The sequence below is a fragment of the Camelus bactrianus genome, chromosome 12 (genome assembly GCF_048773025.1).
Source record: "Camelus bactrianus isolate YW-2024 breed Bactrian camel chromosome 12, ASM4877302v1, whole genome shotgun sequence".
Lineage (NCBI taxonomy): Eukaryota > Metazoa > Chordata > Mammalia > Artiodactyla > Camelidae > Camelus > Camelus bactrianus.
In genome coordinates this window covers 53,931,352-53,953,756 of record NC_133550.1, presented here as the reverse complement: position 1 = coordinate 53,953,756, position 22,405 = coordinate 53,931,352, and the positions used below count along the sequence as shown (strand labels likewise).

The 22,405-nt window shown below is 35.7% G+C and overlaps 1 protein-coding gene across 6 annotated transcripts in view; it reads right to left on the bottom strand.

Annotated features, from left to right (window-relative positions):
• Positions 1–8,133: 8,133 nt before the first annotated feature.
• KCNC2 (potassium voltage-gated channel subfamily C member 2) overlaps positions 8,134–22,405 on the bottom strand; it is a 176,033-nt gene continuing 161,761 nt past the window's right edge. The window contains exons 3-6 of one of the 6 annotated variants that reach the window (XR_012510829.1): positions 18,415–19,342; positions 16,167–16,331; positions 10,357–11,319; positions 9,235–9,270 (exon numbers count right to left, since the gene is read on the bottom strand). Coding sequence is in view for 5 of the 6 variants with exons in the window: in XM_074375381.1 (XP_074231482.1) it covers positions 11,183–11,319; positions 16,167–16,331; positions 18,415–19,342 (1,230 nt within the window). In the remaining variant the exon portion in view is untranslated. Of the gene's footprint in view, positions 11,320–16,166; positions 16,332–18,414; positions 19,343–22,405 lie in introns of all 6 variants that reach the window. The other 5 variants (XM_074375381.1, XM_074375385.1, XM_074375384.1 and 2 more) reach the window with 5 other exon arrangements.

Genomic DNA, 22,405 nt, shown 5'->3' with positions numbered 1-22,405 from the left:
TTTAGTTTTCTTTCTATGTCACGGTTTGCTCATTTTCAATCCATCTGTTGGTCCCGACAATTCCTCCTTACCTATTCATATGGAAGTGCCCAGGAATCAGTCCTTGGAACTCTGCACTTTCCTGTCTACACATACCCACTTGGTGATCTCACCCATGATGGCTTCAAATGCCATCTCTATGCCAACAACTCCCAAAAGTAGGTCTTCATCCCAGACCTCTTAACTAATCTAACTCTTACCTAATAACCACGATCATACATCCATCTGCATACATATCCACTTAGTTGTTCAGTGGAAATCTTACATACTTTAGATAGATATAAATATAAATATAACTAAAGAAATTAAAAATTCATTTTCCCTAAGAACCAAAAATAAAGAGTTCATCCACTTATTTTCTTAGGAAGCAATCTATGAGTAATAAATATAAATACACTCTTTGTGCCTAGCCAATTCTTCAATAATTGAATCTTTTACAGATTAATATGAAGATTTTAGAGAGAATGCCACATAGATTTTCTAAAATGTAATTTTTAAATCAGTAAATCATGTCTCAAAAGCTTTAAATAAGTTTTCTCCCAACTATACTCTATTCTCCTTAATTCAAAGAAAAATATGCCAAGTTACATGCCTAAAGGAAGGGTTAGCCTATCTTTGTTCAAATTTTTATCTCAGAAAAGAACAACCCCAAAGCTGTGTTACCGCTATTGTTAACAAGAGTGGCCCTGCTTCCCTCCTTCTCACGCTAAATGAGGGCATGTTTTCCATTTTCATAGGATTGTGAGAAATAACTAAGCAAATAACCGTGTGATTATAATCATTACTTTAAACAATTGAGAACAGAACTCCCTCCTAATGTGAAAAAAAGAAAAAAAAAGACAAATTCACTTTTGTGGCTTTGGTAATTTTCTAAAGAACCCTCAGTACACTAGGGAAGTACCAATACCACATCAAAAATTATGTCTAATTTTGGGTGGTCTTTGTGTGACCCTGGGAGTAATCTTGGAATCTCTTAAGCCTACTTTGCAGAATAAAATAGAAACTATGTATTTATTTTCAAATTCTTCAGGAGATATGCTAAGACTTTCCAATCATATTGAATCTTTAAATTACCAAAGAAACTGCTGATTTCTATTTATATTATAAACTGTAAATACTTTAATTTCTGGAGATTTAGTCTATAAACAATTAAAAAAAAAAACCATTGAAAGTATGTTCCTGTTGCTGCTACAATGAATTTGAAAGAAGACTTCATTATCTTAAAAAGCAATTGGAAATGGGTTTAGAAACTTGCCAACATTTGTTCAGGAATGCCTACCACAAAAAAAAAATCAATACTACAGAAAAAAATTACAAGTTGCCACATTATAAAAATTCTTTGTAAAAAATCAATAACACAGCAATGATTATAATCATAAGTGTAGTTCACATTTACTGAGCAGAATCTGTACACAGTACTCTGCTAAGTACAACATTCAAAACTCATGACAAAATTATGATGTAGATATTATTAATCTCAACAGTTTATAAGTTTGTGTAAAATTTAGAGTTTAAATTACTTGTTAGAAATCATATAGTTGGTAAAAGATGAGAACAAGATTCCAACTCAGATTCCTTTGACTCTAAATGCCATTTGCTTTACCACAGTTTAAGTAGGTTTATCTACAAATCAAAATAGGACGTAATTACTTGTGCTGATTAGGGAAAGGAGGCACCGGGGAAATCTGTAAAGTGAATTTCTGGTCCTGGGAATGAATTCTGGCATTGCTGGTGAAAAAGATTAGACAAACATGTAAGAGGTTTAAAACATAGCAACTATAGAATCTATGGTAAATTGAAGATTAATCCAGACAGTTATTACTGTCCAAGAAGGTCTAGTCCAATGGGTGAGGCAGGGCAGCGAGAGGTCCAGGGACAATGGTGAACACTGTGTCTACCATATACCAGAAATTCTGTGAGGCCCTGGAGAGGCTGAACCAAGGGAAAAATAAAAGAATGAACAGTTGACACTCTAGATAGGCAAGAAGGAATCAAATGATGACATGTTTTGAATGGCAAGCTTAAAAGTTAGTGTTTCATTCTGACGTTGATAGATGATCAACTAGGGGAGACCATGGTGAGATACAAATTCCAGAAAAATCAGTCTAAGTTACAGTTCAATTTAACAAACATGTTACAGATATTTATATTATACAAATATATGGAGATTCTTCAGTGAGCCTGGTAGTGTGCCAGGCAATAGAAAGAGTGATGAATGCCTGCTGGGGGATTCTAAGGGACGGTGTCCAGAAAAAGAGCAGATCTTACTAAATCATTTTATCATACTCTTGGCAGTAAAATGAAAACAGACGAATGACAGCAACTTATCAGTTTACTTACAGCTTCCTTTCAATTTAATCATTTCAGAAAGAGGAAACTTAACCGTTTCAAAAAAGGAAAGCAAGCAACTGATTTTTAATAATTTTCTAATTATATTTATGATATTAAAGTCTCCTAAAGATCTATTTCAAAATTAAAGTAACAAACAGAGTGGTTGGAATTCTTCTCAACCCCTAATCAATCAATCCCTGTAAATCCTCAAAGTTGTTTTTTTGTGTCTGTGTGATTCACAACTTACAACATTTACAAAGAAACTGTTAAAGAAGAATTGCATTGAACCAGTTAAAAAGGCAAGGAAGACTTTAAGATTATTGCTATAAGGGAGAGACTGAACTCGACTCCACTGAACAAAAGTGGTTGAGTTTCTAAGCCTGGAGTAAGCTTGTGGAAAAGTACCAGAAGACATTAACATTAATGTAAAAGTGAAGAAAGGATATTTCTTTGTCAAAAACAGAAAGAAGCAAATAAAAACAGCATTTAAGAGAAAATTTGGAATGTGAAAATTGGGGGTCTCATCTCTAACCTTCCTGTGATGTGGTACAAACTTTTAAAGGTCTCCAGGTAAAAAAATGTCTGGTCCTTTTGTGCAGAATTTATTCTAATATGGCTTATGAAGCAGAATTATATAACTATTTCTTTACCTTTGACTTGTCCTTTTGTTCATTTCACATGCAATGACCTTGCTTCAGGCAATAATCAGTCTTTTGCTCCTTTATCTTGGCTTTTCTTTGTCTCTGTATATCCCAGCTCTATGTATGTGTGTTTTTTAATCATTATTATCTTAGATTATGGAGCTTTCTACCTTCCATCCATCCAGAATTTCTATAATTTTTTTAAGTTTCCTGCCAGCATCCAGTGTGATAAGAAACTGCTAATGCAACAGGAGAGAACATCCTTGTAGAGCATTTAAACCAGAGCCCTTTGTTTCCGAAGAGACCAAATTACTGGGAAAACGTGAGCTCTCATGGAAAGAAAAAAAAAAAAGACAAAAAGAAATAGACAGCCTGTCCTTAGGTACTGAGCTCATGTTTAATCCTTGGCAATAAAATAACATGTTTGGCTTTGTTTGGTTTTATTTTTTGATCAGCAAATTAGGCATAGCTTTAAGTAATAAAGCTTTTCTTGGCCATTAAGAAAAAACTGGTTTTAAATAACATTTTAGACCATTGCTAACAGATCTCAAAAGGAAATAAGTAGGAACACTGAGACCATTGATTGAAGAAAGATTTAATCAAAGGCTTCAGGAACTAGCACATTCAAATTACATTAAGAATCGTTTTCATATACTAGCTGTTTCATGTCACTATTCACTACTCCTAAGATAAATGTGACATTTTCACTAATGCTGAAGTAATGTTAATCATTTTGGTGTGATGATAACTCTTCTTGGCTCATAGAAAAAATTCTAAATGTTTACTAAATTTATAATAAAGATTAAAAAAAACTTGATTTTCCATCAAAAAGAAGTTACTTGCTTTTGAGTTACAAGGAATGTCCTTATATCATTTATTATAAGAAATACACTGAAAAATGAAGATTTAAACTGTGGTTTTATAATACACACACAAATTTTTTTTAAATGGTATCTCATATTTGGAAATACACTTGATGAATATGAAAAGAAAGACTTTTCTAATAAAGGTACTTGGCTGGCCTGCTAGCAAAGACTAACCTATGCAGTAAGTAGGGACATGATATTTCTAAAATCTCTAATAGTTTAATTCATGCTAATTTCTATATTTGAACTTAATTATATTTTGAACTTAAAGATCACTAATAAATAACCATTGTCAAAACACAAGACATTGATAGAATATTTAACCATATGCACAAAATGACTCTAAGCAGAAGAATTTTTTTTAGATTATAATGCAGCTCAGAAAGTTGTGCTGATAATGTTTACTTCACTTATTGCTGATGAAATACAACATTATATGACTACTGAAAAGCAGTTTTTAAAGCATAAAATTTTTTGTAGTCTTTAAGCTAATAATTTCATTCTAGGAATACTTTTCAGGAAAAAACAAAACTCTCCCTGTCAAAACATAAAATAACAATGGATATGCACAAAATGGTCATTATTTTTTGATTTATAATAGAAAGTAGAAAAAATTAGAACTCATGAGTGGCTTAGGGGAATGGATATGTACAAAACACTAATTTAATGTGATATTATGCATCTTTTTACATCTTAATGGTTAACACAATGTACCTATATGGAAAAAAAAAAAGTTTAGACTGTTTTGTGTACCAGGAACTTACATAGTGTTGTAGGTAAACTACACTTCAAAAACAAACACATAAACTTACCACAGAAAAGGAGATCAGATTTATGGCCACCAAATGGGGTGGCAGGGTGGAGAACTGAATGAAGGCAGTCAAAAGGTACAAACTTCCAGTTATAAGATAAATGAGTATTAAGGGTATAATGTACAACATGGTAAAGATAATGAGCACTGCTGTATGTTATAAACAAAAGTTGTTAACAAAGTAAATAAACCCTAAGAGTTCTCATGACAAGAAAATTTCTTTTCTTTCCATTTCTTCAATATGGTATCTACATGAAATGATGAATGTTCACTAAAACTATAGTAATCATTTCATGATATATGTAAGTCAAACCACTATGCTGTATACCTTGAACATATTCAGTGCTGTATGTCAATTATACTTCAATGAACTAGAAAAAAAAACAGTATGAGCAGTAAATCTTTCCAAAGGGGGGAAAATATGTAGGAAAGACTGTAGGTCATTCTAGACAAGAAAAACACCTGTGGAGGATTGTTTGTTCTTTGTTCTGTTTCGTTTGTTAATAATATACATGATAAGTCTTTTTAAAAAAATAATATGTACGTCTAGGGTTCATCTCCAGATATGATTTCCAAAGGTTTAGCATTGAGCACTGGCCCTTTTTCTTTTTAAAGGGCACTGACAATTTTTCTGATGTGGAGCCAGGATTACAGATCAACACACTAGATGGAATTTTCAAAGGCAGGAAGGATATTCACCTGTGCTTCCCTGGGATGCTTCCTCCAACACACACATAGTTAGAACACAGTGCATGAGCAAGAATGAACAGAGGCTAGAAAGGTAGTACCCCAAACTGAAGCATGACTTGTATGATAGATTAAACACACCCACACACACAGACATTAATATTGTAAAATGAGAATCACAAAAGGGCAAAAAGCAGCAAACTGACAAAACAAAAACATCTCCTCTATGGAGTGGAGAATTATGAAATTATAGTTAATTTTTAAAAATTTTACTGATTTCTATAAGAGCTTGCACTATCTTTGTAAAAAATAAACAACTTTATTTTTGAAGAGAATTTGTTGATAAATAATCAACCAATATATTTACAGCTTGGCGTGAAGTGACAGGTTTATTATATTTACAGCTTGGCGTGAAGTGACAGGTTTATAAATATCCTGTGTGGTTCACATAATCAACAATGAGAAGATGAATTAGAAGAACAGGAGTTTGATAACTATGGAAGGGGACCAAATTAAAAAAAAAAAAAAAACGAGTATAAAGCAGCATAAAATCTAGCAATTGTGCTCCTTGGTCTTTACCCAAATGACCTGAAAACATATGCCCACACAAAAACTCTCATGCAAATATCTGTAACAGCTTTATTCATAATTGCCAAAACTTGGATGCAAACCAGATGTCCTTTAGGAGGTAAGTGGGAGAACTCTGGTCCATGAAATATTACTCAGCACTAAAAATAAATGAGCTATCAGGCCATGGAAGGGCATGGAGAAACCTTAAATGCACATCACTAACCAAAAGAAGCCAATCTGAGAAGATTACATATTGTATGATTCTAACTGTATGATGATATTCTGCAAAAGACAAAACCACGGAGATAGTAAAAAGATCACTGGTTGCCAAGACGAAGGGAGAGATAAATAGGCAGAGCATAGAGGATTTTTAGGGCAGTGGAACTATGCTGTATGATACTACGATAATTGATGCATGTCATTATACAACTTATCAAGTTCCACAGATGTACAACACCAAGAATAAACTCTAACATAAACTCTGGATTTTGGATAATGAGGTAGCAACACAAGTTTATCGATTGTAACAAATGTAACGCTGGTGCTGGAAGCAGATAGTGAGGGATGTTGTACATGTATCTGGCAGGGGGTAATGGGAACTCTGTACTTTTTGTTTAATTTTGCTATGAATCTCAAACTGCTTTAAAATATAGTTCATTTAAAAAAAATTGTGTTAGGTTACCTGGGATTCTCAATGGAGAATTAATTCATAGTCTTTGAATATTGTAATATTCAAAATGCACATTCAGTGGTCTGTTACTTTGACATGATGGTATGATAAATAAATGATACTAATTTAGTTAAATTATTTAATTTTTAGACAATAATGAAAAATATCATATCCTCAAAACCAGTTATTTTAGGGGAGAACAGGAAATTATAAGGTTTAAGAACAATATATTAATAATACTGCATCCATATTACAGAAAGTTTGTGTAAATCTATAGTTTAATAATGTTCAAGTATTTAAACAATTAAATTTTGACAGGAGAAACAAAGGAAGGAAGACAATTTTTTTTTCAGTAAGGAAAATTTCTTAAGGAAAATTTTTTTCCTGAATTTTTAAAGGAAAGTTTAATCATCATAAACTAGGGATTTCAATTTTTTAACAGATTCATTTAGCTCTAAATGTCTTCAAACACATTATAAATCCTTCAAAGTCCCTGCTTTGTATTATAGCCTTTTAATATATTCATTGTCTCTTTCCTAGTTAAGTTCACTATCGCTATTCCATTAGTCTGTCTTGTGATTTCTTTCAAAGATAAAATGAATGTCTTCACTTTTCATTCATTACTATTTAATCTTAATTTTTTAATCAAAATTTGATGGCAGTTATCGTCTATTAAAATTCATTCTTCCCCCTTCCTACACGTTTTTCCTTTTTACAGTATATCCTGACACCACTGTTAAAAACATTTTATCAGTAATTATATTTAGACAGATTTCCCTTTCTGAATCTGTTTCTTAACAGTCTCTTAATAATCAACACTGAGCACTTTCAGACCTAGAAAAAGATTCTGTTGATGCGTAATGGGAAAGTGTTGGATTCGCCAGCTTTATTTCCCTTTTCATATTATCTTTCCTCTAATCCTGTTGGTTTCATAGAATTTACAGGGTAAATTTGCACACAACCCCGCAATGTAAGTGGGGTGCCAGCTATACATGTGGTATGCTGCTGAAACAGAGGTCTATTACCCAAAAGTGGAACAGAAGCCATTTTGAGAAGATAAACCATTTACAGCAAGAGGGTCAGTAAATATTTAAACCATAAGAAACTACAGCAGGGGAGATTATCCATGACAAAAATATAAGTGGACAGTTTTGCTTCTGTGATCTTTAACTTCATCACCAATACAATGAAAAAACAAGAAAAATTACCTCCAGAACTGCTGTGGTGATGAAGTTGGAAAGTGTAAGTTCAGTATTACTCATAAAATGCCATAAAAAAATTGAATCCCATAATAATTAATAATTTTGCCATCTCAGAAATTAGAAGAGAAATTCAGGCAGGCAAAGCACTTAGAAGAGGAATACAGACCTACGACTTGAATGAAAATGTGAGCTATGTATGTTTACACATCATTTCATCTCAAATTCTTTATTATGTATGAGTGTCTGGTTTGGTATCCTAATGCATAAAAATAGTAAAGCCTGTTGAAAACTCCAAAATAAAGAGAAGAGTCAAGGAAAGAATATGAATAATTTAATCAGAGCAGATTTGAGTTTATCCCCAGCTTATTGGCCTTTTATTCTTTATTTCAGTTAGTTACATTTCCATTGGTTATCACCAAGGTTGTGCATGCACCTCAAGATGTTCACAAAAGGTCCACGGTACAGGGGTTCATAACTGGGTTATATTATTATATTCAGAATCCCAGGGGAATTAATAGATTCTGGAAATATTGATTAAGCAAGATGAGGAATTTTTACACAGTTTTAACTGCAACAGTTTTAAAGACAAGTACAAGCTTCATTTGCCACAAAACTCACAAAAAAGTAATTGAAGAATATCTCTTTTATGCAAAATATACATTTTAGGATATAATTTGATTAATATTCTACTATATACGGACATTATTCCTTGATCATTTAATAAAAAAATACTCTCACTGCCAGAATTTTATTTTTTGTAATATTTATAATTGAGGTAACAATGACAAAAAGACTTAAACTATGAATAATATTAGTGAGTTTTTTTAAGTCATGACAATTGTTCAGAACTAAACAAATGTGGGACTAAAAATAGGTCAGCTTTAATAAGTAGGCACTGAAAATTTCACAACATAATATGACAAGCGCATAGTATAAGCAGTTTATTTAAAAAACGGTACAGGTCAGTGTTCATGGATCCAACCAACGAAGGAGAGATAAGGGAAATTAAGACAGATCTATATGACACCAATTATCACTGCTTTGTATGATTCACAGCACAATCTACTGCGGGTCCATGAGGGGTAATTCACACAGGTGTGTGCCTTACTTGAAGCTCCAGAGATGTGGATCATGAATTTGGCTTGCTTTGGTGTGAGATGGCCAAAGCTGTTGACCCATGCACACACGTTGGTATTTACAATTGTTTCATGGACACTGGCCAGTCCATGAGCAGACCACTCATATGGCGAGCACCAAATGAGTTCCAGCCACAGTTCTTTGATAATTAGCTTTAAGTGCCTCACGAAGATGCGGAGATCTCTTCCAAGTGCAACCTGGTTACCTCAGGGCACGTTCAGCAGCAGAAGTCTGTTTCCAGCACAGTCCTTGGTATGGCTAAATTCCACTGTCCCTTTTTCAGCAGTCAAAAATCCATGATAAATTCTGTACAACACTGCAGTCAATAACAGCAGTACCAGACAGTATATTAATTCCTTTACCAGAAAGCTGTGTGTAATTATAACTTTCTATGTGTGGTGTTATCAAAAGATCACTGAATCTCTAAATATCAGATGTTTACGTCTGGGTAAATACATTGCTGTACAAGATCTCTGACATGCAGGTCATGCTGTAGGACTCGGGGATATAAAACAGTACATGTTATGTGGCCAATCATAGAAGTGACAATTGTCTTCCTAACAAAAAAAATAACCATGAGAATTAGGAATTAGCAGTCTCAAGGATCCTAAATGCCTTAGGAATATTGATTATCTCTCAGTTTATGGCGTGGCATTTTTCTTCCCTCTCATGCCCGATACAACAGACACACTACTGCTGTTGCATTTGTAGGTATGTGTAAACAGAATATCTTCCACTTGGACTGAGTAAGACACCCTAGGGGTTTCACTGGAGTGTGGTAATGGATTCTGGTTGCTAGGTAGTAGAAACTGGCACTGCAGCAGGCAACCAAAGGCAATGGTGAAGCTGCTGCTCAAATCCTGCTCATCAAAACGATTCACAGTACTGATTAACTCAGGTAGTCTACGGGGCATCGTTAGTGTACACACAAAGCAGAGACGCTGTTCCCAGTAGCAAAGAAGGCAAGGGGCAGGGGAGAAGACCCAGTCTTAAAATCATGAACACCTTATCAAGGCATTTCTGTGCTTCATGGAGACAGATGGCATATACACTTAAGACAGGGAGCTAGGACAGACGGACAGAACAACATACAGGACAAAGCACCTAATTAAACACTGCCTGAAAATCCAATCAATTTTGTGAGTCAGAAATTTAAGGCTGGTCAAGAAAGCTTCCTGTGAACAACAACTCTCTTTGTTGTTTGCAAAAATAATAGTAAATAAAAATAAAGGAAGGGGGTTAAAAAAAAGACAAGAGTTTTAGAGTGCTATTTGGCACTCTGCCTCTGAAAATGATGACAAATCCTGGTATTAAAAAAAAAAAAAAAAAAAAAAAAAAAAAGAGTCTAGTCCCTACAAGCAGCAATTCCTAGCTAAACAATGCAAGCCTGGCTGGCAGTTACCTTTCTCTCATGTTTTGTGCCTTCCCCAAGCCATTAAGTAAGAGATCTGGCCTCGGCTTGCGTGTAACCAGTAATGACAACCTCTTTGCAGTTATCTGTGTGCAAACAACCAGAGACATTCAGAACTCCAATACAGCATTTTGGAAAAAAAAAAAAAAGTATATCAATCAAGAAGTTAAGCTATTTAAAACAAATATTTCTTTCAAAGAATAAGGAAAAAAAAATTGTCAAGGAGAAACTCGCCCTCCCTGCCCCACAATCCAACATGCAGAACAGTCGATCAGTGCTTTCACATCAGCAGGATGGTTCGATGCAAGGACACCCATCCCGGGCCATCCACGGTCCCGAGCTCTGCGACACTGCTTTCAGGTGATGGAGACAAGATGGTCCATGCAAATGAGCTGACCAGAGTCATGTTGTGTGCAATCAGAATAGAATCCCAGACATCTTCCGAATGGTTTAAAGAGTCACAAGAAATGAAGTTCCCATGAAGTGGTTGGCATTTGGAAGCACACTGGTTTAAAGTTATCTCCCTGAAGATAAGTTTATTTACTAGGGTGCTGGCCAATATCTGACGCTATCATTTTATTGCAAAAGGAGAACAGGGCAATTAATTCTGGAGAAGTGTAGCGCTATTTTAGATAATCATTAAAGCCAGGATAAGATTCGTGAGCTATCCGGATGGCATTTCGGACTTCAGATAGTATTATCATGCAGGATTTATACTGTATGAATGGAACCTGGCGTAACTCTACGTTTAATTATTTCCATTATGGGGCAAACAGTGCTTGAATTAAGACAATTTAGCCGACTGATGCAGTTGGGTTTACAAGATAGATGGGATGGGAGATCGAGAGCGCCTCAGAGGACAAGGAGAGTTGTAGGGTGATGTTACTGGAGAGAGCCTCAGAGCATTGCCTGCCAAGCCCGCTATGTTGTTTAAGCTTCGAGATTTTTCGTATCCTTTTATGAAAAAATGCACAGACATCAGTTGAATTCAACCAGAAAATAGACACAGACAAACAATATCATGCAGGGTAATCAAAAGTGCTATTTTTGAACTCAAAGGAGAATTTGTTTACAAAGAGTTCCATATGGAGACAATTTACAACTCAAAAAAAAAAAAAAAAAAAAAATGAAGCTCACTGTAGCTGTCATTCCCGAAAGATTTAACCAGCTAACACAAATTACTGCTGCAATACTTCAAAATCTATTCTTTCCCAGATCATAGTTTGTATTAATGTAATTTCAGCATATACAATATTAGGAATCTTTTAAGAATTAGGCAAAGCAATTTAAGTAAGATATAAATTTGGCTAATATTTTTAAATTTCAGAATATGTTCCTAAAAAAAAAAAAGCTACTTCTTCACTTTTCATTTTTTTATTATTTGCTAAGCTAATAAAGCAGTCTTAAGTGGACAACCCTTTTTCCAGCATATGTAATCTTCCAGCTTTATGGGATTAAAAGGATGATTCCTAAATAATGACATTTGATGCCATTATCTAGATGATGCAGAATGAATGCCCATTTCTAATCCCTTGGATTAAAAAAAAAAAGAAAAAAAGAAAATCAATGAGTATAAATTGAGTCATAATTTCAGTAAATTAAAGTCTGATTTTGATTATATATTTTCAGCTGACTCTCCCCTGCCAAGAACTGAGAACAAATTGATCTTAATTCACCTTTCCTTTCTATTATCTTGCATTCTAACCTTTTGTTCATGATAGTCAGGGACTTACAGAATGAAAGGTCTTTCCCACAAGACTGAACCCATTGCTTTAGCTACTCAAGCAACACCCCATCGAGGTCACCTTTGGAAGGATTCATATATTGTGGTATTTTTTATTAGAAAAGATTAGAGGCAGTTAAATGAGGTAGGGAGCACATATTGTAAAGTTAGACATAAAATTGTCTCATAAGCAGGGCAACTAGTGACTGGAAAAGCAGTCATATTATACAGCTTAGCACATAAATGTTTTGATAGCCCCACTGAAACAGTGTTGCAGATCAGCAAGATGAAAGTCTCTGTAGGGCAGCCAAAATCGAGCAAGTAGATACAATTTTTGTCTCCTTAGACTACTGCACACTCCTTGGGCTCTGAGAGCCCTCAGCGTGCTTGATGACTGTACATAAAAAAGAAAATGGGTCTTTTGTGTTTCCTCTTGTCCCTCCCAGCTACTTCTTTACTTCTCTATTTTTATGGAACTCCTGGGGAAGAAGCCAATGCTCTCTCTTCTCCCCTCACTGGAAGGGGAGAAGTGGTTTAAGTGACTTAGTGATGATTTGATTTGTGAGCATTTGAGACAGATAAGGATACAGATTGCAATAATAGTCCTACTGTAGGGTAACAGGACCCCCTCTCTATATACACACACACACTTTCAGCAGACTAGATGTCTTCTTTGAGATTTGGTAGGTGGAAATTTATGCCATCTGTAAACTATAGTAAAGTTCTCTAGGACAAAATTTCTGCAAATGGAAGAATTATCTGCTGATGTTTTGTTAGTATTTTGAGCAATAAAGAATGGGAGGTGGTATGTATTTCATTCTACTCTGATGGATGATGGAATAGTTAATGGGAGAATGTCTTAAATAATTAAAAAAGAATTGCAGGTCGTTTATCCTTACATAGAGACTTTCATGTGCCTGGAGGGCTGGCTACCACTGCTCTTCTGTAATGCAGCTGGAAATGTAACTTTGGAAATTGTAGAAAGAATCATTTATCCAAGCTGACTGTGTAACCTAAAAATGTAAACTAGACTATAAACACTGACTGGCTTTGATTAAAAGCAAACTAGTGAATATGCACGAACCAAAGAGGTTGCTAATACCTACAAATCATCCTTATAAAAATTTACTTGTTCCCTACAATTGCCACATTCCCCACAGGACCTCCAAAAGGTAAAAATCTGTTTGTCAATTTATATTAATCATGCTACTTGCATGTAAATCTTGGTTGCCATTCTAAATGTTTGCTTTTCTGAATTATAGTTATTAATATATTATTCATTCTGTTTATAGGTCCTTTTATTTTAATAACCATTGAGAAGGCTTTCCTTATAATTCAGTAACAAGTATTTAATTAGTAAAATTATAAGTTAGCTATATAAATATGTTCTTTCTTTATTCTGCAGGTTCTTTTATGACTAGAAAATTTGACAAAATTTTGCCTAATTAAACTTTCACTAAATGGAATGACACACTGAAAATATAATTCATGGTAACAAAACTGAACCTAATTTGAACTAACATCTAAACACATGGTGTACATTTTACACAGTTTTTAAGAGCACACATTTGCTTGGGACAATATTGAAACTACCTATGTATGTACTGTCAGTGGGTATGTTTGTGTTTATGTAATATGATTTCCTAAAACTACTGTATAAATAAAAACACAGGTTCTCACCTCCAGGAATTCACTCTTTTTAGGGAATCCATATGTTTTCTTAATGTATGCCCAACTATATTTATATTTGTTGATACAAAAAGAATCCAATATAAATCCAGTCTTTTTTTCATCTATGTAGAGGAGAATTTTCATAACTCTAAAATCAGATCATATAGAGACCAGTGTGAAAGGTAATGAAGAAATCATGTAGGAAATAAATATCTGACTAGGAGTAATAAGAGACATCTGTAATCTACATCAAGGAAATAGGAGAAGAAATGAATGAATTTCTGATAGACATGACAAGATTAGACACTGAGAAGACTAAGTGAAATTAGCCAGAAAAGTTACCAGACTTAGGGAAAAAACACAAATTTGTGAAAGTTAAGCCACAATGAAAAAGAAAAATGGATTATGGTGAAAAATGACAAGAATAAAAAGTTCACAGATGAGTTTTTGAAGATGCTCTGACGATAGAGGGAATTTGTATTTTTGAAAAAGGATTGCATAATTTTGTCATGTAAACTAAATATCTTATTAATTGCTTTGCTCACGAAACTTTGCCATTTTACAGAAAAACTCTCTATTTACATAGTGCTTTATAATCTGCAGTCTTTTTTCATATGTGACCCCCTTCAACAGTTTAAAGTTCAAAACACTGTTTAACATGGAAGAATTCTAGCTAGATTCTTAAACATGTAAACTTAGTATAAATATTGCATGTGATACTTTTTTGAATGATGCGCAAAATATATATAAATTTAACCACATATTACATAAAAATACATATATACACATATGGATGTATATGTATATACATATATAGTGAGTTAAGATTACAATGCACTTAAAATATGTTCTATATAAAATATTGTTAGATATTATTATTTAAAATATGTACATATATTTTGCTGAAGTACTATGCGAGGATATTAGTTATCTTTATAAAATTAAAAATTGTTGACACAGAGTATTTAAATGTAAAATAGAAAACAACCAAATAAACCTATTCAGATAATTGGAATACATTTCGGTACAAGAGACAGATGCAGAGCACGCAAGGACTTGGAATGAAGAAGTATTTAAAATATTATATATTAAAGAAACAAGAGAAGAGGCCTTTGTCTTCTCTTTTGAGACCCACAGGAATGGAAACAGATAGAACAATATAAAGTGCTCAGAAGAAATGAAATAGAAGCACAACATGGGCAATAATGAGCTATTTCAAAGAAAGTAGGCAACACAAAATAAATATTTGAGGCTTAAGATGGTAAACTATTCAATAGGGAGAAACTGCAATGAATAGCAAATAAGCACAATATTTTAAAAACACACTAATATGAGAGTTTTGGAGAGGCTTTTCATTCAAATGCAGACAACTGCATAGGAAATTATTATACCTAGTTCTTTCCCTATTCTGTCAAAAAAGAGAGAAAAATAACCATAGCACTAAAGCAACTGGAATTACCGAGGTAATCTAAGAAAATACCAGCACTCTGACAAGGGCGGGTCACAAGGGTCACAAAACTATTTCTTAAGGAGGAGAGAAAGGGTCCAATTGTCAGATCGGTATGGTTTATGAAAACGAAAACAAAGCCAAAATAATAGCACCTAAGGAACAGTCACAGACGGTGGCACAACCCAGGAAAACGAAACCCTGGGATGGAGTGGAGTCGGTATCCGGCTATAATCCTTATCCAGGATGACTGCCCAGTACAGTTTATTCACTCAGCAAATATGTATTGAGTGTCTTCTATGTGCCAGAGACCGTTCAGTGTCAGTTAAAAAATAGTAATAGACTTAAAATTATTATTGCTCTGAAGAGAAATTCTCTAAGTACATTTTGCAAATACATAAGTAGCCATGACGGGATATACTGCTCTGCCTGGCTGAGGATCTTGTACCCCTGCAACCTTCTGACAGTCAGACAAACCACTAGGAAAAATTGCCCAAATACCGGATAAGAGACTGACAGTATGTTTAATGCTTTACTTTGGGGGCGGGGGAGAAGCCTTACTATTGTTTTATAATTATCAATTACTTATCAATTATATGCAGAGAGCCAATTAATGAGTTTAATGCATTGTAGGAAAAAAGATAATTTCCACAGATGGCTGAGTACATACATATTAAAATAGATTAGTGGCAGCTTCTAAATACTTCTTTCTAATTCTGTCTATAGACACATGAAAAATAAAATAAGAAAGAAGGGTGAAAGGCCTTCCAGATGTGACAGTCAAGTAGGCTGTTATGATACGTATTTTACATGTTCATGAGGGAAGATGCGATGAGGAGGAGCCAGCACTACGTGCAGTTGTTTGTAGAAAATGACGGAAGAGCACTTTACATCACTGCATAGATTTGCAGCACTTAACTGTTAAGTCATCTGTTAGGATCTGATTAAATGCACGCCTACCTTTCCTGATCCCTCCATCAGAAGCACACGTGTAATCACCTGTCGTCAGTAGGAAACATGTTTCCCCTCTTCTGTTTTTGTCTCTGGTACTAGAGCGTCTGATGGGGAGCCTTTCTGGGGGTGATAATGGCGGCTCACTTCCTGTACTGTCGTCACCTGATAACACTGGTCACAGCACCAGGCCCATTGACAGACAGTGATGGATGAGGAAATGAGACAGGACAAAGAGTTTATGCCGAATGTCCATAGTGCAGTCACTCGATATACAAAAAAACAATAATCACATCGTGGTAAGGAAAAGAATTTTCATCACTCGTTACAAAGATTTACATGGAGCAAAATGGAAATGTATTGAAAAGGAGAGAAATGTTGTTTGGGAAATTTTAATTTCATTTTAGATTTTATCTAAGAGGACGCTGACTTCTACGAAATTAATATGAATCCAAATTAAGTGTGATAATGAAGCAGCACATGAATTCTTACCCTTCGGTTTTTGACATGCTATCTAGCTACTGTGAATAAGCATCTTTGAAAGTGGAGCCCACTGAAGGAAAAGCTTCTAAGTAAATATTTGTCTTTGCACCTCTTTAAGACATATGCTTTTACTATTTCCTGAAAGTAATTCCCCCCCCCAAATCGTAATCAAAGTAACACCAAAGCTCACAAATTTTGTGTCCAGTTTCCCTGTTTTGAAGTGACACAGTATCTTTGAGCATAACAATGGAACAAGATCAACTTCTCCAGATGTCCTTCAAACAGCTATTTACTTCTACATGCTTGCCAAAGACTTTCACATCCTATCAGCCTGGATACTAGCTTGTAACAGTGTTTACCCAGGCTGAGAGCGTGTCCTCCTTTTCTATGCCCTTCATAAGGGCTCTGCACAGGTCCTCTGAGAGCGGTCTCATGAGAGCAGCAGCATCACCTAAACTCCATCTTCCGTAACGACATTCCCAGCATAATAGTTCTCAGATGCATACTGACAGAATTTGCAAAACAATCTACTAAATAAACAGCAGGCCTGTGAACAAAATCTTTAAAAAAGCAATTCAGTTCCAGCCACTTTCTTTTCCATTTATCCCATAATAACCTCTAGAAGCTACGGAGGGAACCTATGAAAATGTCATTTGCCTTGTTTGTTTGCTGGCTTGTTTGCTTTGCTTAATCGGTGTTATTTCTAAATTTATGCAAAATTATTCACATGGGATTGTCGTAAGTCATTTTTCTACAAGAAAAGATTAAACCTATCTAAGTTACAGGGAATGCATAGATCTTAACTTTTCCTGGGGGACAAAAAAAGCTAATTAAATTGTGTGATCTACAAAATATTTCATCTGTACCAGACGTAATAGACTAGAGATGACACCGTTGACTATCAGCTTTGGCAAACTGAACGTCAATTTACAATCAACTCTAGGTTAACTACGGCAATAGAGAGGAGCAAGGATTCAGCTAATTTCAAGAAGTACATCATCCAAAATTCAGTTCTGGGAGGGAATAGAGCCCAGGGCAGAGTGCGTGAAAAAGGAAATCCACAGAGAAACTCAACTTAGCCATTGATTAGCCAAAGCCGGTCATCGATTCCCAGAACAATGCTGGGCTGGTTATTACGTAGCGCCTTACCCAATCCAAAATGATTATACTGAAGTCCCTAACTGATTTAAGAACCATGAAAACTTAATCCATTCTCCATAATATTACTGACAAAGACCTTTACTTTCAAAAGGGGTATCTTCCATATCACCTCTTTGGTGTTTAGACCTTTGAAATGTAAACATCCATTCTTCTTAAATAACCGCTTCCTGTGAATTAGGTCAAAATGCATGGCCCCAGGTGGCAGAGATAAAACTGAGACAGACACACCAAGCCAAATGATATGGAGATCGACGTTTTGAAGATGAAGGATGGAAAATGTCCAATATCATACCATCACATCGTGCAGGGAAACAAAGAAACATCGGCACAAAAGCAACAAACAGGCAAAAGAAAATATTGGCACCATCAGCAAAGGGCATTCCCACCAAAGCAGGAAAACTCTATAGACCAGCTATGCAGACTTCTACTTGGAATTCACTTAGAAAAGCTACAATCTAGCCGTCTACAGGCCTGACACAAACACACGTCTTGTGAAGGGGTGGAACTGAAAACTCATGAACATTTGCAGAAAATGAGACTGGTTGCCTTCTACCTAAGGGACATACTGGTCTATAAAGTATTTGAAAGGCATGCGTTTGAAATCGTGCCTTACCTGATGGGTTATGTTCCAGGAGCCGACTGTCTTTGCCCAGACACGTGTCGCCCTGTGTGCTGTTGCAGGCCATGTTTAATTCTGTCTTGCAAAACGTAGGTGAGCTTGCCTGAGGGGCAGGAGGGATGTGCTTCTTCCGTTTCCGTGGAAGCTTCTGCTTCGCCATTGCCAAGGAGTAGTACATTCCAAAGTTGTTGACGATGACAGGCACCGGCATGGCTATGGTCAGTACCCCCGCCAGAGCACACAGGGCTCCCACCAGCATCCCGGACCACGTTTGGGGGTACATGTCCCCATAGCCTAAGGTGGTCATGGTCACCACAGCCCACCAGAACCCAATAGGAATGTTTTTGAACTGCGTGTGCTCGCTAGCTGAAGGGTCGTTGGGCTGAGCGCCTACTCTCTCGGCGTAGTAGATCATAGTAGCAAATATCAAAACTCCTAGAGCCAGGAAGATTATCAGCAGCAAAAATTCATTAGTACTAGCTCGAAGAGTATGTCCAAGCACCCTCAGACCTACAAAATGGCGGGTGAGCTTAAAGATTCTCAGGATCCTCACAAACCTGACCACCCTGAGGAAGCCAAGTACGTCCTTAGCAGCTTTGGAGGAGAGCCCACTGAGTCCCACCTCTAAGTAGAAGGGCAGGATGGCCACAAAGTCAATGATATTCAAGAGATTTTTGATGAATTCAAGTTTATTGGGGGAAAAAATGATACGGACTAGAAATTCAAAAGTAAACCACACCACGCACACTCCTTCTACATACGTCAAGGCAGGATCCGTTTCGATTTCATACTGTAGGACAACACTTGTGCCATTGATGACTGGTTCTGTCTTGTTTTTAACGATATTGAAAGCTTCGTGCGTCTCCAGGCAAAAGGTTGTGATTGAAACCAGGATGAAGAATAAAGAAGCAAAAGCGATAAACTGTAGAGAAAAAGAGAAATGAAAAAAGAAACATAGAGTGATCTGAACCATAAATGTACTTCAATCCAAATCTAAGCACATCGTTTCCTGTAGATGAAAAATAAAATAAAAGCATATTTGGAGATTTCACTTGGGATGTTATTCAAGTGTAAGAAGAGATGTGTCAGTAACATTCATTAGAGTTGCATAGGTAATGTGCTTCAAATTTTGTTTTCAGCTTATATAGATTAAAAGTTTTGCTTTCTGTTGGAAAGTAAGTTGACTCTCTTGTGTAGGGAACCATACCTGTGAAGAGAGCATAAAAATCCCTGCAAGAGAGAATTTAAGGGCAGCAGGCTGGAAAAAAGTAATAAATGTAGACGATGGCTCCAGATATTTTTTTGTGATCCTGGAAATCTTCATGTATTAGATCAAGATTTACAACCATAAATATAAGGTACACTCATGGAAATTTGGAAGCCACTCATATTTAACTGTAGTTTTCTATCTATAATGTTCAGATTGTCATGAGGTATGAACACACACACACACAAATACTCGAGCTAAGTTACCGTTTAATTTATATCAACTTAAGGCCGGAGTCTTGTCAGAAAGAGCGACTCTAGGGAGAAAGTGTAGGCATCAAGACTGAAGAGACGGAAAGAATTAAGAACAAATTAAAAGGCAATTTTCTTGCTCTCCTGAAAAAAACTCCAAATGTCAGAGTAATGTGTTATAAAGTTTTGGGGTTTTTTTTAATTTTACATTTCTTCAGTCAATAATATATGAACACATACATCTAATACAGAATAATCATAAAAGCTCTCACTTACATAGTTCTTATTGGTACCAGACACTCTTAAAAGCAATTTACATAATTAACTTTTATTAATACTCATAAAAACACTATACCTCTGCCTTTACAGTTCCAGAATAGCCATAGTCTGTTATTCTTCCAGTCATAAGGTTACAAAGTGATAGACCTGAGACTCTCATTTGATAAATTTTGCCCGATTCTGTTCCCACAACTACTAGACTCTCAAATGCAGAACACAGATATGTTGAAACATTTATTTATCTTAGGATCACCTACTTCTTAATATTAAAGATCTGAAGACATGAAACCCAGCTGTTTTAGCAAATGGCACCATTGTCATTTGTCACTACCAGAGGCTTTCAAAGAAGCTGGCAGATTCCTGGTGCTCTCTGATAAGTCTCCTGGATTGAGCACGCTTAATGAGCACCGAGAGACTGACTGCTCCTTGAGTGTCTAACAAACGAATTATTCAGGAGGAGGAGGAGGTGATCAGTCAAGGGAGGGAGGCCCTTATTTTGGAATAATAGGATATATCCCCAATCCAGAGCTCTTCCCTGCTTCTCAGCTGTGCCACTGAGAAGATCTAAGTTTCAGGAAGAGACTGAAACTATCTCCTGTTTTCCCTGGCTGAGTTTCAATGTAAGAGACATACAAATCTCACCAAGTGTAATATATAAAAGGATCTTTAAAAAAACCGTAAGACTGAGATTATCGGTCTTAACGAATCACCTTAGGGAGGAGGGGTAAGATGGGGGTAGGGGACTAAGAGGTACAAACTATGTATAAAATAAGTAAGCTACAAAGATATATAGTGCAACACAGAGATTATTGTCCAGCATTTTATAATAACTATAAATGGAATATAATCTTTAAAATTGTGAATCATTATATTGTACACCAGAAACTTACTTAATACTGTACATCAACTATACTTCAATGAAAAAGGAAAGAACCACCCTCAAATTATGGAATTGTTTCTACGCAGTGTGCCAGTTAGTAAATTATATACTATTACAAGGCATGTCATTTTCATGGCGTTGACTTATTTTTCCATGCATATCTTCCAACTTTCCTTGGTTTTGACATTATGATTTGACTATTATCTTTTGCAGACATATTGCAAGATAATGGCATGCTTTTTCCACTCAGCTTTCCCTTTGTATAAAAAAAAATTTACAGTTCTTTTTAAATCAACTAATACTTACTATCACTAGGACCCCACTGATACTTTTGGAGGAAGAATCAATTATTTTTGATTTATACATTACTTCATCATCCAATCACAGTGTTTTCTATAGATTTTAGTCATATTTGTTTCTGATTCCCCCTGTAATCTTCTTTTGTCATTAGGGCCCTGCCAGTCTGTACTGACTCCCCCAACGGCCACGTCCCACACTCTCCACCATCCCCACCTAGGCACCAGCAAAGTGCCTAAAGTTTTAGTGGACAAATTCTATGAGGCAGTTAGAGAATATACGGCAGTTAAAGTAAACTGCAATTTTATTTTTTGCTGCTAGTGTTCCTGAGTCAGTGTTTTTTTCCAGCCAACTGTGCAGTCTCAAACTCCATCCACCTGCGTTCCTGTAGAGCACTGACTGGGACTTCCCAGCACTGCTCTTTCATTATCAGTCCTGGGCTGCCTGACCACCTCCCGTACAACTAAGACAGTTTTCTAGTATATGTTAATGCTTGCCAATATGGAACACTGGAATCTCCCCAGTCACACATTTTCCTACTCTTCACTCATGAACTGAACAACTGTGTGTTAGGTGCCTCTCTATGCCAAGCCACAGGGCTAGGGTCTTAATTTAACAGTAGTTAACAAACCACAATCCCTGCCTTTGAGGAAGTCACGGTCTACTCGGGATACAGACGTTAAATATTTCACCACACAAAAATGATATAATTACAATCATAATAAATGCAATGAAAGAAAAAAAATGACTTAAAGACTTTAGTTAGGCCAAGAGGTCACAGAAACCTCTAAAAATATCAATAGACTGAAATTTGAGGAACGAACAGGGGTAACTTGATGGAAAGGGCGACGTACATCACACGGCAGGGAAGCTTTGGCAGAAAGGTCCAGATTTTCTGACCTCACTTTCTCAAGGGATGCCTTGACTACGACACCAAAGGAAATTGTGATGAATAAATCCCAAACTAGAGCAGAGACCCTGAGTTTTAACCTCTTTTTCTGAAATGCTGTAAATCAATCAAAAACATTACCCAGGTTTTAAATTTAAAACAAGGCCATAAAGTGACTTGAG